This window comes from the organism of the source record quoted next, unplaced genomic scaffold (genome assembly GCF_019419815.1).
Source record: "Pyrus x bretschneideri cultivar Hongxiangsu unplaced genomic scaffold, Pyrus_bretschneideri_v1 Contig28, whole genome shotgun sequence".
Taxonomy (NCBI): Eukaryota; Viridiplantae; Streptophyta; class Magnoliopsida; order Rosales; family Rosaceae; genus Pyrus; species Pyrus x bretschneideri.
In genome coordinates, this window is record NW_025999590.1 from 4,613,151 (window position 1) to 4,626,939 (window position 13,789).

The 13,789-nt window shown below is 36.6% G+C and overlaps 1 protein-coding gene across 1 annotated transcript; it reads left to right on the top strand.

Annotated features, from left to right (window-relative positions):
- Window positions 1-11,007: 11,007 nt before the first annotated feature.
- LOC103930102 (aldehyde oxidase GLOX1-like) lies at window positions 11,008-12,943 on the top strand. The gene has a single exon (XM_009339394.3). It carries the CDS (start codon window positions 11,077-11,079, stop codon window positions 12,676-12,678), a length of 1,602 nt encoding a protein of 533 aa, XP_009337669.1. The 5' UTR covers window positions 11,008-11,076; the 3' UTR covers window positions 12,679-12,943.
- The last annotated feature ends 846 nt before the right edge of the window (window positions 12,944-13,789 follow it).

Here is a 13,789-nt window from a genome sequence, read left to right on the forward strand (position 1 = left end):
GAAGCATCATCTTGTTGGTGCTTAGAAAATGAGGCGTTGCCCGACTTAAAAGAGTTTGAAGATAAGTTGCAGGGGAAATTAGGAGACCAAGTTGCCCAAATCCAATCAAGTCCAGATAAGCCTGAAGATTTGCTTGCTGGAGACGATGTCGAGCAAGAAATACCTAAGAGTCCTTAGCAAACAAGTGTGTACCAACAACCATAAGAAGTTAGACCTAGTAGAGTGGAAGTATTAACTCCACAAGCACAACTAAGAATGTCAACAAGAGTACGAAAGCCAAATCCTAAATATACCAATGCTGCCATAACTGATGGAGCACCAAAAGAACTTGAGACGTTTGAAGAAGCATCATAGAGTTCTGAATAGGTAAGAGCTATGAAAGAAGAAATCACTGTGCTTAAGCAGAATCAGACTTGGGATTTGGTACCAAAGCCAAGGGATGTGAAACCCATATCCTGCAATTGGGTGTACAAGATAAAGCGTCATCCTGATGGTTCAGTTGAAAGGTACAAGGCTCGGTTGGTGACTCGAGACTTCTCTCAGCAGTATGGACTAGTCTATGATGAAACGTTTAGTCCAGTAGCAAAGTTTACGACCGTACGAGTCCTACTTGTACTTGCAGCTAACAAAGATTGGAATCTATACCAAATGGATGTGAATAATGCTTTCTTGCATGGAGAGTTAGATCGGGAGATTTACATGATGCAGCCAATGGGCTTTGAAAGCAAAGCTTATCTCGAGTACGTGTGTAAGTTGAGGAAAGCACTTTACGGTCTGAAACAAGCACCAAAGGCGTGGTACGGTAAGATTGCAGAATTTCTAATGCAAAGTGGTTACTCAGTGGCGCATACAGATTCCAGCTTATTTGTTAAAGCTAATGGAGGAAAGATAGTTATCGTGCTGGTGTACGTGGATGACCTAATCATCATTGGTGATGATGAGGTCGAAATTCGTCGAACAAAGGAAATTTGTCAGTTCGGTTCAAGATGAAAGAACTTGGACAACTCAATCACTTTCTTGGATTAGAGGTTAATCGCACACAAGAAGGGATATTTCTGTGTCAACAAAAGTATGCAAAAGACTTGTTGCAGAAGTTTGGGATGCTTGAATGCAAGCCAATCTCAACACTGGTGGAACCCAATGCCAAGATGTGTGCACATGAAGGCAGAGACTTGGAAGATGCAACAATGTATCGACAATTGGTAGGTAGTCTGATCTATCTGACTTTGACTCGACCTGACATTTCTTATGCAATTGGTGTGATAAGTCGATACATGCAAAATCCAAATAAGCCTCATCTAAAAGCGGTTCGATGAATATTGAGATATGTAAAGAGTACAATTGAGTGTGGTCTCTTGTACAAGAAAGGAGAAGATGGTAAGTTGGTTGGCTATTGTGACGCAGATTTTGCAGAAGATCACGACACCAGGAGATCGACCACTGGGTATGTCTTTAGAATTGGTTTTGAAGTAGTTTCGTGGTGCAGCAAGAGACAACCAACAGTGTCTTTGTCAACCATGGAAGCAGAGTATAGAGCAGCAGCAATGGCAACTCAAGAGAATGCATGGCTGGTATAATTGATGGGTGATCTACAACAACCAGTAGATTATGCAGTACCATTGTATTGTGATAACTAATCGACAATTCGCTTGGGGGAAAATCCAATCTTTCATGCAAGAACTAAACATGTGGAGGTACACTATCATTTCATTAAAGAGAAGGTCTTGCAGGAAGAGATTGAGATGAGACATATTAATACAAATGAACAAGTTGCAGACTTGTTCACTATAGGTTTGAATATCGGCAAGTTCGAAAAGTTCCGTCATCAACTCAACATGGAGGAAAGAATGAGCTGGTGTTGAGGGGGAGTGTTGAGGATCAACACCAGCCCAATTAGTGTTTGGATGCTAGACAACTCTAGCAAAATACTATGTCGGTGGTACTAGTTAGAAGGTTCTGAAGATTCAAATATGCATGGGAGATGGACGGTGCATGAACTGAAAATGCTAGACAATTCTAGCACCAAAGTCGGTTACCTATCTAGAATTATGTAAACAAATATCTTAAGATTGTTGTAATGGAATGTTAGTGAAAATTCTAGAAAGAAATATAAGTTAGTGGCTGGAAATGCACAAGCCAAGTCCACCGACTTTGGCTAGGTCGGTTATGCCATGTATAAATATAAGGTAGTGCTATGTGTGGTGTAGTAAGCTTGTAATCAAGCAAGCAAGAAACCAAGTGAGAGTGAGAAGAAAGAGTAGTCTTGTAAGAGTGTGAGTGGTCTAGAATTTGTCTCTAGAAAGTGAGTGAGTGTCATAGCTTCCCAAGAGTGTCTTTGATAGTTTGTGTTGTAATATTTTGTGGAGTAAAGTACAAAAAACTACCTCAACTATTGGGGTCACGACAGTTTCATACCTCATCTTTTAAAATTGACGATGTCATACCGCATCTTACGAATTTGTGACAATGTCATACCTCCGTCAAATTTTTTGTTAGTTTTTCTGTTAAGTACTAACGTGGCAAGAGATGGGAACCATTTTCTATTAAAAAATCAATAAAATATTATTAAAAACTAAAAAAAAAAATTAATATTTTTTAAATATTAAAATAATAAAAAAAAAGTAAAAAAAAAAAAAAAAACCTTAGTTGTCCCTTCCCTCCCCCCATCTTCATCTGCTTAATCTTTAACACAAAAAAAAAAAAAAAATTTGAAAACCCAACCCCACCCGCCCCCTTCCAGGAGAAGAAGGAAGAACCGAAGAAGAAGAAGAATAAGAAGAAGAAGAAGAGGAGGAGGAGGAAAAAAAAAAAATTTTGAAAACGCAACCCCACTTGCCCCCCCCCCTCCCCCAGGAGAAGGAGGAAGAATCGAAGAAGAAGAAGGAGGAAAAAAAAAAAAAAAAAAAGTAAACTGCAACCTCGAAAGAAAAAAAAAAAAAAAAAAAAATGGAAAGTGCAACAATTTCAATTTTTTTTGTTCTTCTCCTTCTTCCTCTTCTTCTTCCTTCTTCTGGGTTTTCTTTTTTTTTTTTCTTTTTTTTTTATAACTTTTATTTATTATTTTAATAATATTAAAAAAAATTTAGTTTATAATAATTTTTTAATAGAAAGTGGTCCTCATCTCTTGCCACGTCAGCACTTAACAGAAAAACTAACAGAAAATTTGACGGAGGTATGACATTGTCACAAATTCGTAAGATGCGGTATGACATTGTCAATTTTAAAAGATGAGGTATGAAACTATCGTGACCCCAATAGTTGAGGTAGTTTTTTGTACTTTACCCTATTTTGTGTGTGTAATACAAGTAATTAGTTTACTTGTGTTGTCTCTCCAATACTTGTGTTAAAGTTGAGTACTCTAAGTTTTTCCCAAACACCGCGGCCCGTCTCTCTAATTTAACACACTTTTTTTGTGCAAACAACACCTCTATCTAGCTCTTGGATGCTTTACAAACTACTGAGGGCCTGATTAGTTGCTTTTTATTTGTTTATTCTTTAATTTTTATTTTTTGCAGTGTAATGCTGTTTCTTATTCCGCTGATTGTATGCTAGCTAATGGCCTCTGCTGCATAAGAAGACGCAGTGGTGGCACTTTGGGATCTCTATCCTCCTCGAACGTGAACCGATGTCGCCTCTAGGGTACTGTACTATTGTGGTCCTCGGATGAAATGTAGCAAGACAAATATGTTACTACGGCTCCCCCATTGGACCAGTTTTCGTATAATAAGTCAAGAAATTCCTGACTAGCGAGAATAAAGATTTTAAGAAAGAAGAATAGTCTCCGCTCTCTTTGTGGACGCTGGGCTTGATTCTGAACCTATCGGGCTGCTTGACAATGGTTGCTTCCTTGAAAAAAGGCTTGATGAGTTGCTACGGTGCTTCAACTGACAATCGTATTAGGAGTAGCAGAGAAATAATACGGGGTCTCAGTTGTCGTATGCTTAGATTTATAGCTGCATGTTTGTAACTAAACAACAGAGCCAAGCTCACAGTGGATGATGTGGACATGTACATGTGGTTTGGTCCTTCATCGAATGGCATCGGCGAGATATGCCACGGTGTCCCCGAACAGAGGTGTCAAATTCTTGGTCGTGGGGGCAGGTTGTTGCTGCTTGGAAGTTATTAACTTGATCTTTGTGGATGATAAGAGTCCACATTCTTGATTATTTAGTGTGACCAATATCACTCTCGAAATATGTTTGAATATTCTTGAATGGCTACTTACATCCCTTGGATTCTGAATTCTCATAAGTTGAACTTGTCTTCATGACTTTAGGTTTCTATTAATTCGCTCGGCCGCCATTGCTTCGATATTTCAGAGAGTAATTGGTGAGTACTAATGACGCGTGTGACAGTTATTGTTCTCTGGAATTAGATGGCCTCATAATTTTTTAGCTTGTAAAATTTGAACCAAGTGGTGTCCTATCTTCGGGTACAAAACCATGTGGTATTTGGAACTCAGACAACTAAACAAGCAATGCTTTGAGGTCCATACGAAGTCCTCCTTCCACACGGCACCCGAAATCGTTAAAACCGAACCGGTTATCGGCTTCGATTTCTTCGACTCGTGAGGATGACCTAGTTTTAATGTTGCATCCCAGCAGGGGTCCCCCATTCATTAAAACCAGTCTAGCCGGGTTTTTTACTTGTTAACATCCTATATGAACATATTGTTTTGCCTAAAAAGCTTGTCCCACTTTGTTTTGGCAATGAAGTTACATAACGAAATGTTGATGTTATTGTGCTAATGAACCTAATGTCATTCATGCCCATTTGCTCTCTGATATCATTCTCGGAGTAGAATTTTCTCCCCTATAAATTCCTTTCTTCTCCAGTCCCCTCCTATTTAAAAGTAAATTCCTCTCTTCTCTAGTCCTCTTTTATTTGAAAAGTTACGATTAAGCCACGTTAACATCTTGTGTTGACTTATTTATAGAAAGAAAAAGAAAAGAGAAAGGTGAGGGAGGAGGGGAGGAAAAGGGAAGGGATTTGGAAGGGAGAGAATCGTACTCCATCATTCTCTAACTTTCAGATTTATGATTGGAAATCCGATTTGTACCCTTACATGGGCCAAATATTATTCAAAAGATTAGAGAAAGTTCATTTCCAATCACTTTCCTTTTGTATATCATAGTTATATGTATATGATACTATTATTATAAGGGACGACCTCAAACTAATAAGGTTTTCCGCTTTGCGAGGGTTTGGAGAAACATCTATCGTATGCAGCTTTACCTTTTTTTTCCAAAGAGGTTGTTTCCACGATTAGAACCCGTAACCTTTCGGTCACAAAGGAGCAACCTTTCCGTTGCGCCAAGACTCGCCCTCATATGATAATATTTTATATTTTATTTTAAAAAGTCTATTGCTTGTTATTTTGAACAAGGATTTAGGGATGATTAAGGTGGAGAAGATCTAATGCATATTAAAGTAAGACTTACAAAATAATTCAGGAAGAAATCGTCATGGATGATATGTTTATTTTTGAACTCAATGGGAACGAAGCTTCTTTACGTCATGAATGATATGTTTATTTTTGAACTCAATGGGAACGAAGCTTCTTTACGTAAGTAAGAGGTGGATTATTCGCAATTTAATTTGATCTACAACTAGATTGCAAATGTTTGTCCTCTGTCCGAAAGCCTTGGTTTTCTTTTGAACTATAGGTAAACAAACTTTTTACATGCAAGTGGTAAATTGCTCTGACGGATAGGTCTTCTTCATCGACTCATTGAGTTTGTATTCAAACTCCTTTGCTCTTAGTAAGCTCATTTTATAGCAAAAATTTAAGTCGTGGATTTAAAAAAATAAAATAAAATTTACACAATCACAAGAAGTTGTTTAGTCGTTTTCATGTATTTGAGTTAACCAAAAACAGCCCTTGTAGAAACAGCCACTCGGAGGAACTCCATATGAACAAGTTATTTGATGCAAAATTCAAACACGAAAGAGGAATACACCAGAGTATAAGACGTTGGGAATCTGATTTTCTTTTAGCTGGTAATTAGTTAACTACTTAATCAAGTTGAACCATGTTTCTTTGGTGTGGAAATAGAGTGCCTACCTAACTATTTTCGAGTTAATCTCTAAACCCTTCTAATCCTTCTCCTTAAGCACAAATAATCTTCAAACTGAAAGCAAAGTGAACCAAACAAAAGAGGAAAATACAATAATTTTGTTGACTTAGCAGAAATTAGTAATTTTATAATAATAAACTTCGACATCATGTAGAAAATCATATAATATATATGAAACTACCTGAGCCGTGAGATGATTTGATATCTATGGTCATGGTTAACAAAGTGGAATTCGATAATATATATATAAAAGGAACAACCAAAGTGGGAAATATATTTTAATTATCATGTTGGAAATATTTTATTATTAATTAGTACAATATATATTTTTTTGGTAAGTAATGTTAGGAAGACCAAATTTTTTTTAAATCAAATTTGCAAACTAAATGATGTGGTTGCAGATGATTGGATTATTAATTAAGTATCAATTAACGTGTTTGTTTCTTATTGATGACACATCATTTTATTTACAATTTGGTTTAAAGAATTTAGTCTCCCTAGCATTATTTTTTTGTTTGGTTGAGGGGTGTGACTAAACAGAAGCATTTGGGCAGAAGCCAGCGTACGTAATCTGTTTTATTTAAGTTAAACAAGGGATGCAAAGGCTTAACGTACATCAATAATGAAACTAGATAGTCAAGGTAGGTCATTTTAAAAGCGTATAATTTTTTGAGTCCTCATCAAATGATATTTCTTGCATTATATTTTTGTCTCTGCAACGGTAATGGTTTTGTCTCCTGGTGTTAAGCAAGATGGTTTTATTCCCTCCGATGCTTATAAGTTCATGAATCAAAGGTTTGACTCGTAGAGTTTGGTGGTTAACAAGAAGCACGCATGGCGGCTAATCATCAGTCTAATTCATGGAGTATTTGAAGCTAATAAAAAATGTATTGCAAAACCGAGCGTCCTAACATTTTAAAATTTATACAATCGACATTACTTAATGAGATAATGTTTGATTGTTGTTATGAATTATGAGCTTCAATTTCTATATGGTGCAGTGTCTTAAATCGGACTAAGAACTCTCCCACGCAGAATGGGCATATCAACAACAATAAAATACAAACAATATATATACGTATATATGAATCCATACAAATACGGATGGTATATAATACCAAGTCGTGCTTCTTATCTGTTTTCACGACCCGACCAATTTGAGATGATAATGTTAACACTGGCCAGCTCGATTTCCATTTTTTTTTTTTTTTTTTTTTGAGAGAAAAAACAATATTTGATGTTCATTGCAAACAAAGCAATACAAGTACAATCTAACAACAAACTGAGGATATAGTACATAATGGGCCTCAATAAAATCTTGCCCGAGCTTTCACTCCGGTCTAATGAAAAATAGCGTCTCGCACGACAGAAGGACCAACTTTTGCTCCTTTTTTTAAATTGAGTTCATATATTTGACCTAAAATCTGATAACCATATCCTCTCTTTTCCCCCTTTTTTTCTATAAAACATATCATTGAATTTTTATTTATTTTTTGTAATCTGGGTGCTGAACATCTTAAAAACACTAAATTATTTGAGAACCACAAACTAAGCTGTTCCTAGCAACCCCACAATATCACGGACAAAAAATCACTAATCCAAACAGGAGGTGGTTCAAGAAAACAAAATCCCATATGCTTGAAAAATATTGTTTTCGTTTAGCAGAATGTTTGCTTTGTTTAAAGAGACCTCTAAATTTTTTTTGTAGAATATATGTTTATTTACAGTTTGTCCTGTCAGCACCGAAAGAGAATGGAAGAAAATGAACTGATTCGAGACAACCTTTGTAGCTTAGCTTTGGATAACATAAATACATGTCCACCCTAAAAAATTAAATCATTTCGATTCTTTCATAGACAAGGTTTGATGCTAAAATGGGTAAATATAAATGATCAGGAAAGGGTCCGCCAAATTTGAATCGAATTTAAGGTCATTTGTTTCATCTTAGATTAATAGTGAGGGTCAGAAAACTACTTGTTGCATATAGGACTTGCCTTTTGAATTCTAACTTTAGGCTTCTCATCATTTATTTGTCAAATTTATAATATAATCTCAGATAGCACTATACTGCAACAGTGGAAAACAATAATGTATATGTACTCTGGTTTGAGTATGATTTCATGCCAACTAATTCTCTCTCTCCTAACATTTAACAATTTAATCTACTAGCATTGTCGTTTGTCAAAAACAAAAAAACAACAAAAAAACACACATATCCAATTTTAAACTAAAGTAGTATAACCTAAAGAAAGTTACAAAACCAACAAACACGAGGATGATTATGATGTCTTAAATCAGCAAATCCATATGCTGTATATGTTTTCTTTTCTTCTATAAATATGTTTGAAAACGTAAATGAACAATTGTTGGAAAAGATGTTGAATAGTGTAATAGAATAATATTATCTTATGAAACTTGTTAAATAGTTTAAAGAAAACTTTTAAACGTTTATAGCAAGAATAATCAAAAAGAAGAAAAATATAGTCGGTTTCGTGTTATAGTTTTCTTTAATGATAACTTTTTTTTTCTTTTTTTTGAAACGATATATATTCTGAAGTTCCATAAATTCAAGGCATGCGATTGATCAAGTCAATTAATCTATAGCTGTTAATCTTGATTTATTGTTATAAAACTCAAATTACAGCTGCATAACTTTAAAATAAAATAAAATTAGAGTACGGGCCATGGGGGTCGTCGGACTTGGCTTTAAGGAACTAGCTGCTGCCGGCCCCAAGTTATACAAAAAGACCTCTATCGGCATTGTTGGCAGTAACTATATGCCATGCACTGCCATTGATTAGTTTTATCATTCATTTTCTTGTTTAATTAATACTACTTACATAGCTAGGAAGAGATTGACCCATCAATATGTTATTAGGACAACAAGTAAATATAATCATCGCATCAATTAGACAAAATAAACAACAGAAAAGAAGAACAAACAAGTGAAAGTAAATCGAAGAGTGCCGACAAATCAAGGAGTTCATTTCTAAACTGACAATAACAAAACCCTAAAATCATCAATTAAAAAATTTAAGGTAAAATACTGGCTGACGTCTAAATTAGAGACTTTCCTGCAATCAAAACATAATATTAATGACATTATCTATATAAAAAAACATTTTTACATGCTCAAAAAGTACACTACCCCGTCGAATAAATACATTCCATAAAGTATCATTGGTTACAAGAGAGTTACTCCCCGGCTAGATAGTAGAAGAATAGAGGACAAATAGAAATGCTCAGAAAAAAATGTGCTTCAAAGACAATATATTAGAGTATGGCTTCTTTCTTTGCACGTGTATGAATTCAAGCTTCTGGATGTTTCAGGTCTTTGTATGGAGGTTTGACTAAACTAGGGCGTTATATATATATATACACATATATATTGGAAAACCTGTACATAATTATTAGGTTGCAAGAATTTACATTTAACAGAGAGACCAAATCCCCGAAAATTAAGAGAATTGCAATGAATATATCCACGAAATGGAATATTAATTATTAAATAGATTTTTTTTTATTGAATATTTTATGTAGTTAGAACCATGCATGATTAAGTGGGCGCACCCAAATGATGGTCAAATTTCATGACAAGAATTTAATATTACTGTTCAGGTTTTGATTTAATTGGGAAGAACAACCCAACAAAAGCAACAATCATTTAACTCTCACTCTGCACCGCACGTATTCTGCAGTAGAAATTGATATTGCTTGGAGCTTGCCCAAACTTAAATTTTTTTTTTTTTTTTTTTTTTTGAAAAGAAACAATATATTTGATGCAAAACTGAGCACAGTAACATTTTAAAATTTATATAACCGACTTCGTTTGGTGGGATAAGGTTTGAGTGTTTTTGCTCAAAGGAAACGTTGACTTCATTGGACTTTTAAGAGGGAGTACAGACTAAATCTTGGAGGTGAACATCCTGCATGATATTATCAGATTTAATCTCGCTTGAAACTGCATAATTATCTTTAGATATTGCAAATTAGCTAAACAATGAGATAGCTCTTGCAACAATGTGAATTTAATAAGAATGAATTTCACCTTCTGCAAGCAAAAACTTAAATCTTCAATCAGACGGAAGATTCTTGCTCTTTTTCATTAATTAATTCCAGCTACCAAATATACGATCCATCACTCTAAAAGGCGACCCCAAGCAAACAAAATTTTCCGCTTTGCAAGGATCAGAGAAAGGGAGAAACGTATGTGGTACGCAGCCTTATCCTTGCATTTGTAAAAATGATGTTTTCACAACTCAAACCAGCGACCTTTGGGTTACAAAATAGCAATATTTTTGTTGCGACAAAGTTCGCCCTCTATGACCCATCACTCTCCAACACAAAAATTTCTCATGCAAACCAAAATGACATCATCGAGCTGAAAAGTTCAAAATTCAAAAGGTTGAAATTAGAATTGAAAAAAAATAGTGTTCACTCTTCATGAGGAAATTAAGATTTAGATTTTTGTCCCAAAACAAGTAATCATAAGTTTATTATTCTGTCTCTTAAAAAAGAATATTACAACAACCAAAATATACATTAAAAAATGAATATTTCCACATTTACCAAACATATGTATAATAAAAAGACGAAATAAATTCATCAACCAACGAAAGACTAAACCAGTAACAAAAAGAAAGAAAAAAAAGAAGAAGAAGAATTTAAAGCACACACAAAGACGAAATAAATTCATCAACCAACGAAAGACTAAACCAGTAACAAAAAAAAAAAAAAAGGAAAAAAAAAAGAAGGATTCAAAGCACACACCTAAACTCTAGCATGCTTATCCAGGATCCTACTGTATAAACTCAGATTAATTAGATTGAATTGTTCTTCAACTCAACGGTTACAGTCCCTTTCACTTACCGGGCACCTGGTGTCGGTCCCACGCGTTTATAATATACATATGGTACGTGTATTTAAAGAGCTGAAGGTTGAGAGTTGAGACAGACCCACAAAACCAAAGCACAAATTAAGAGATTCAAAAGCAGAAAAAATGAAGTCAATTAGTCTCATTCTTTCATCAATCCTCTTCTTAATTCATTTCTCTCTTACCCACGCCGCTGGTGGCAAATGGCAGCTCTTGCAACAAAGTGTTGGCATTTCCGCCATGCACATGCAGCTTCTGCGCAACGACCGTGTCGTCATGTTCGACCGCACAGATTTCGGCAAATCTAACCTGCCCTTACCCAACGGAGAATGCGTTCGAAACGACTGCACCGCCCACTCCGCCGAGTATGATGTCAAAACTAACACAGTCCGCCCTCTCACTCTTTTAACCGACGTTTGGTGCTCTTCCGGAGCTGTAGCCCCCAATGGACGCTTAATCCAAACTGGGGGTAACGGCGACGGAGAGCGCAACGTTAGGGTTTTCGAGCCCTGCACGGGTTGTGATTGGAAGGAGTTTGAGAATGGCTTAGGCGCTCGGCGTTGGTACGCTACGGATCATATTTTGCCCAACGGACGGCAGATCATCATCGGCGGTAGGCGGGAATTCAACTACGAGTTTTATCCAAAGACCGGGTCTTCGAGCAAAGTCTACAGCTTGCCCTTCCTTGTGCAGACCGATGACGCCGGCGAGGAAAACAATCTTTACCCTTTTGTTTTCCTCAACGTGGATGGGAATTTATTTATCTTTGCGAATAATCGAGCTATTCTATTCGATTATGCAAAGAACAATGTCGTCAAAACCTATCCACAAATACCGGGCGGCGACCCAAGGTGTTACCCTAGCACGGGTTCAGCCGTGTTGCTGCCGTTAAAAAATTTGGCGGCTCCGGCTGTTGAGGCTGAGGTTTTGGTTTGCGGCGGAGCTCCAAAGGGGTCTTTTGTCAAGGCAAATCAGGGTACTTTTGTGGAAGCTCTAAACACATGCGCTCGGATCAACATAAACAACCCGAAACCCCAGTGGGTTATGGAGACTATGCCTCAAGCTAGAGTCATGGGTGACATGTTATTGCTTCCAGATGGCACTGTTCTACTCATCAACGGTGCATCATCAGGAACTGCAGGTTGGGAAATAGGGCGCAATCCGGTTCTCAACCCGGTTGTGTACCGACCTGACAACGCAATTGGATCACGGTTTGAACAACAAAACCCTACCACCATACCGCGGATGTACCATTCCACCGCGATATTGTTACGCGATGGTAGGGTACTAGTTGGAGGTAGTAACCCTCATGAAAAATACGAGTTCACCAACGTGCTTTTCCCAACTGAATTGCGACTAGAGGCATTTAGTCCTGATTATTTGGGCGCTAAATACAATAACTTGCGTCCGCAAATCGTTGCGCCCATATCACAAGCTAAGATCAACTACGGAAAGAAACTATCCATTCAGTTTTCGGTGAAGGGAAACCTAGCAACAAAATCAGTGTCAGTGTCGATGGTGGCGCCCTCATTTAATACACATTCGTTCTCAATGAATCAGAGGCTGCTAGTTCTTGAGGCGGAGAACGTTAAAAAGGTAGGAACAACGGCCTACCAAGTTCAGGTGACTACGCCGGCTTCCGGTAATCTTGCACCTTCAGGATATTATCTTCTGTATGTGGTTCATCAAAAAATTCCAAGTGCTGCCATCTGGGTCCAAATTCTGTGACAAAATGAAGGTATTTAAATTTGTATACGATGTTTCCTCTTCCTTTTTATTTTCTTTGAAAAAAAAAGATTAATTGTGAGTTGAAAAAATAAAAATGTTCATCGATAGAGATCAAACTTCAAAAGCAAACAGTTTGATTAATTCTGTGTGTCATTTTAAAGAATTAGGACCATGTAGCAATTTCCAAATTGTATTTGATTTTTCTTACCAAAGATTACAAGTTGTAATTAATCTAATGAATAAAGTTGTATTAATTTCCATCGAACTTTTTTGGCGCCAGTGCTTTTTTATGTACTTGCAAAGAGTTTATTTTGCAAGTTTTGCACACAAGTGGATATGGTGTGATTTATACCCATGCGTTCCGAATTCGAAACTGCATTCTTTTAAATTATTTTAACAGTTTCAAATCTTCTCTTCCCTTGTAATAAAAGTTTTTAACAATTTATCATATCCGACTGATATCAATGACCATCGTCAATGGAATGATACACTATATGTGGACAGATTGGTAATTAGAAAATGGTGCAGCCGAGTAGAAAATGATGATTGTTAATTTTGAACAATTAGTGCATCTTTCGAACACGTGACGTGACGAGTTTTTCTTTAATAAAGATGCCTTTTTTTTTTTTTAATTGAGTACAATGATACCAGTAAAATTAAATGTCGGTTGCATGGAAGAATCTTTCTTCTATCAATTGCGTATAGAGCATCGGCTTCCCTCGTTCGTGGCCTGAGTGGGACCAATGCACTAACTGTGGGCTGGTAGCTTTTCAGAATCCTTACAATTATATATATACGGGCCTGCAGCTTTTCGCAGAGCCCTTGTTTTAAAACCCGTGCAGAACAGCAATTATATAGCTCAGTGTCTCCACTAGTTACTATCACTGATCAATGTGGTTGGTGCTTGGTGGAACCCCTCCGTTAAATGTGGGAAGAACTCCAATTTTACTCAATTTTACAAAAAAGAATACTGAGGCATGTTTTGGCTTGCACTCAGGGGCAAATCCATTTTGAAACAAGGTAGGTCAGCTCATTCCGCTCAGAATTCCTTGCGGAAGGGTCGGGTGTTGCGGTTTGAAAATCTAAAATGCCTTTAAAAGTTGCTCTATAA

Excerpts from the sequence above, each read along its gene's own strand:
- LOC103930102 (XM_009339394.3), top strand. The coding sequence starts at position 11,077 with ATGAAGTCAATTAGTCTCATTCTTTCATCAATCCTCTTCTTAATTCAT.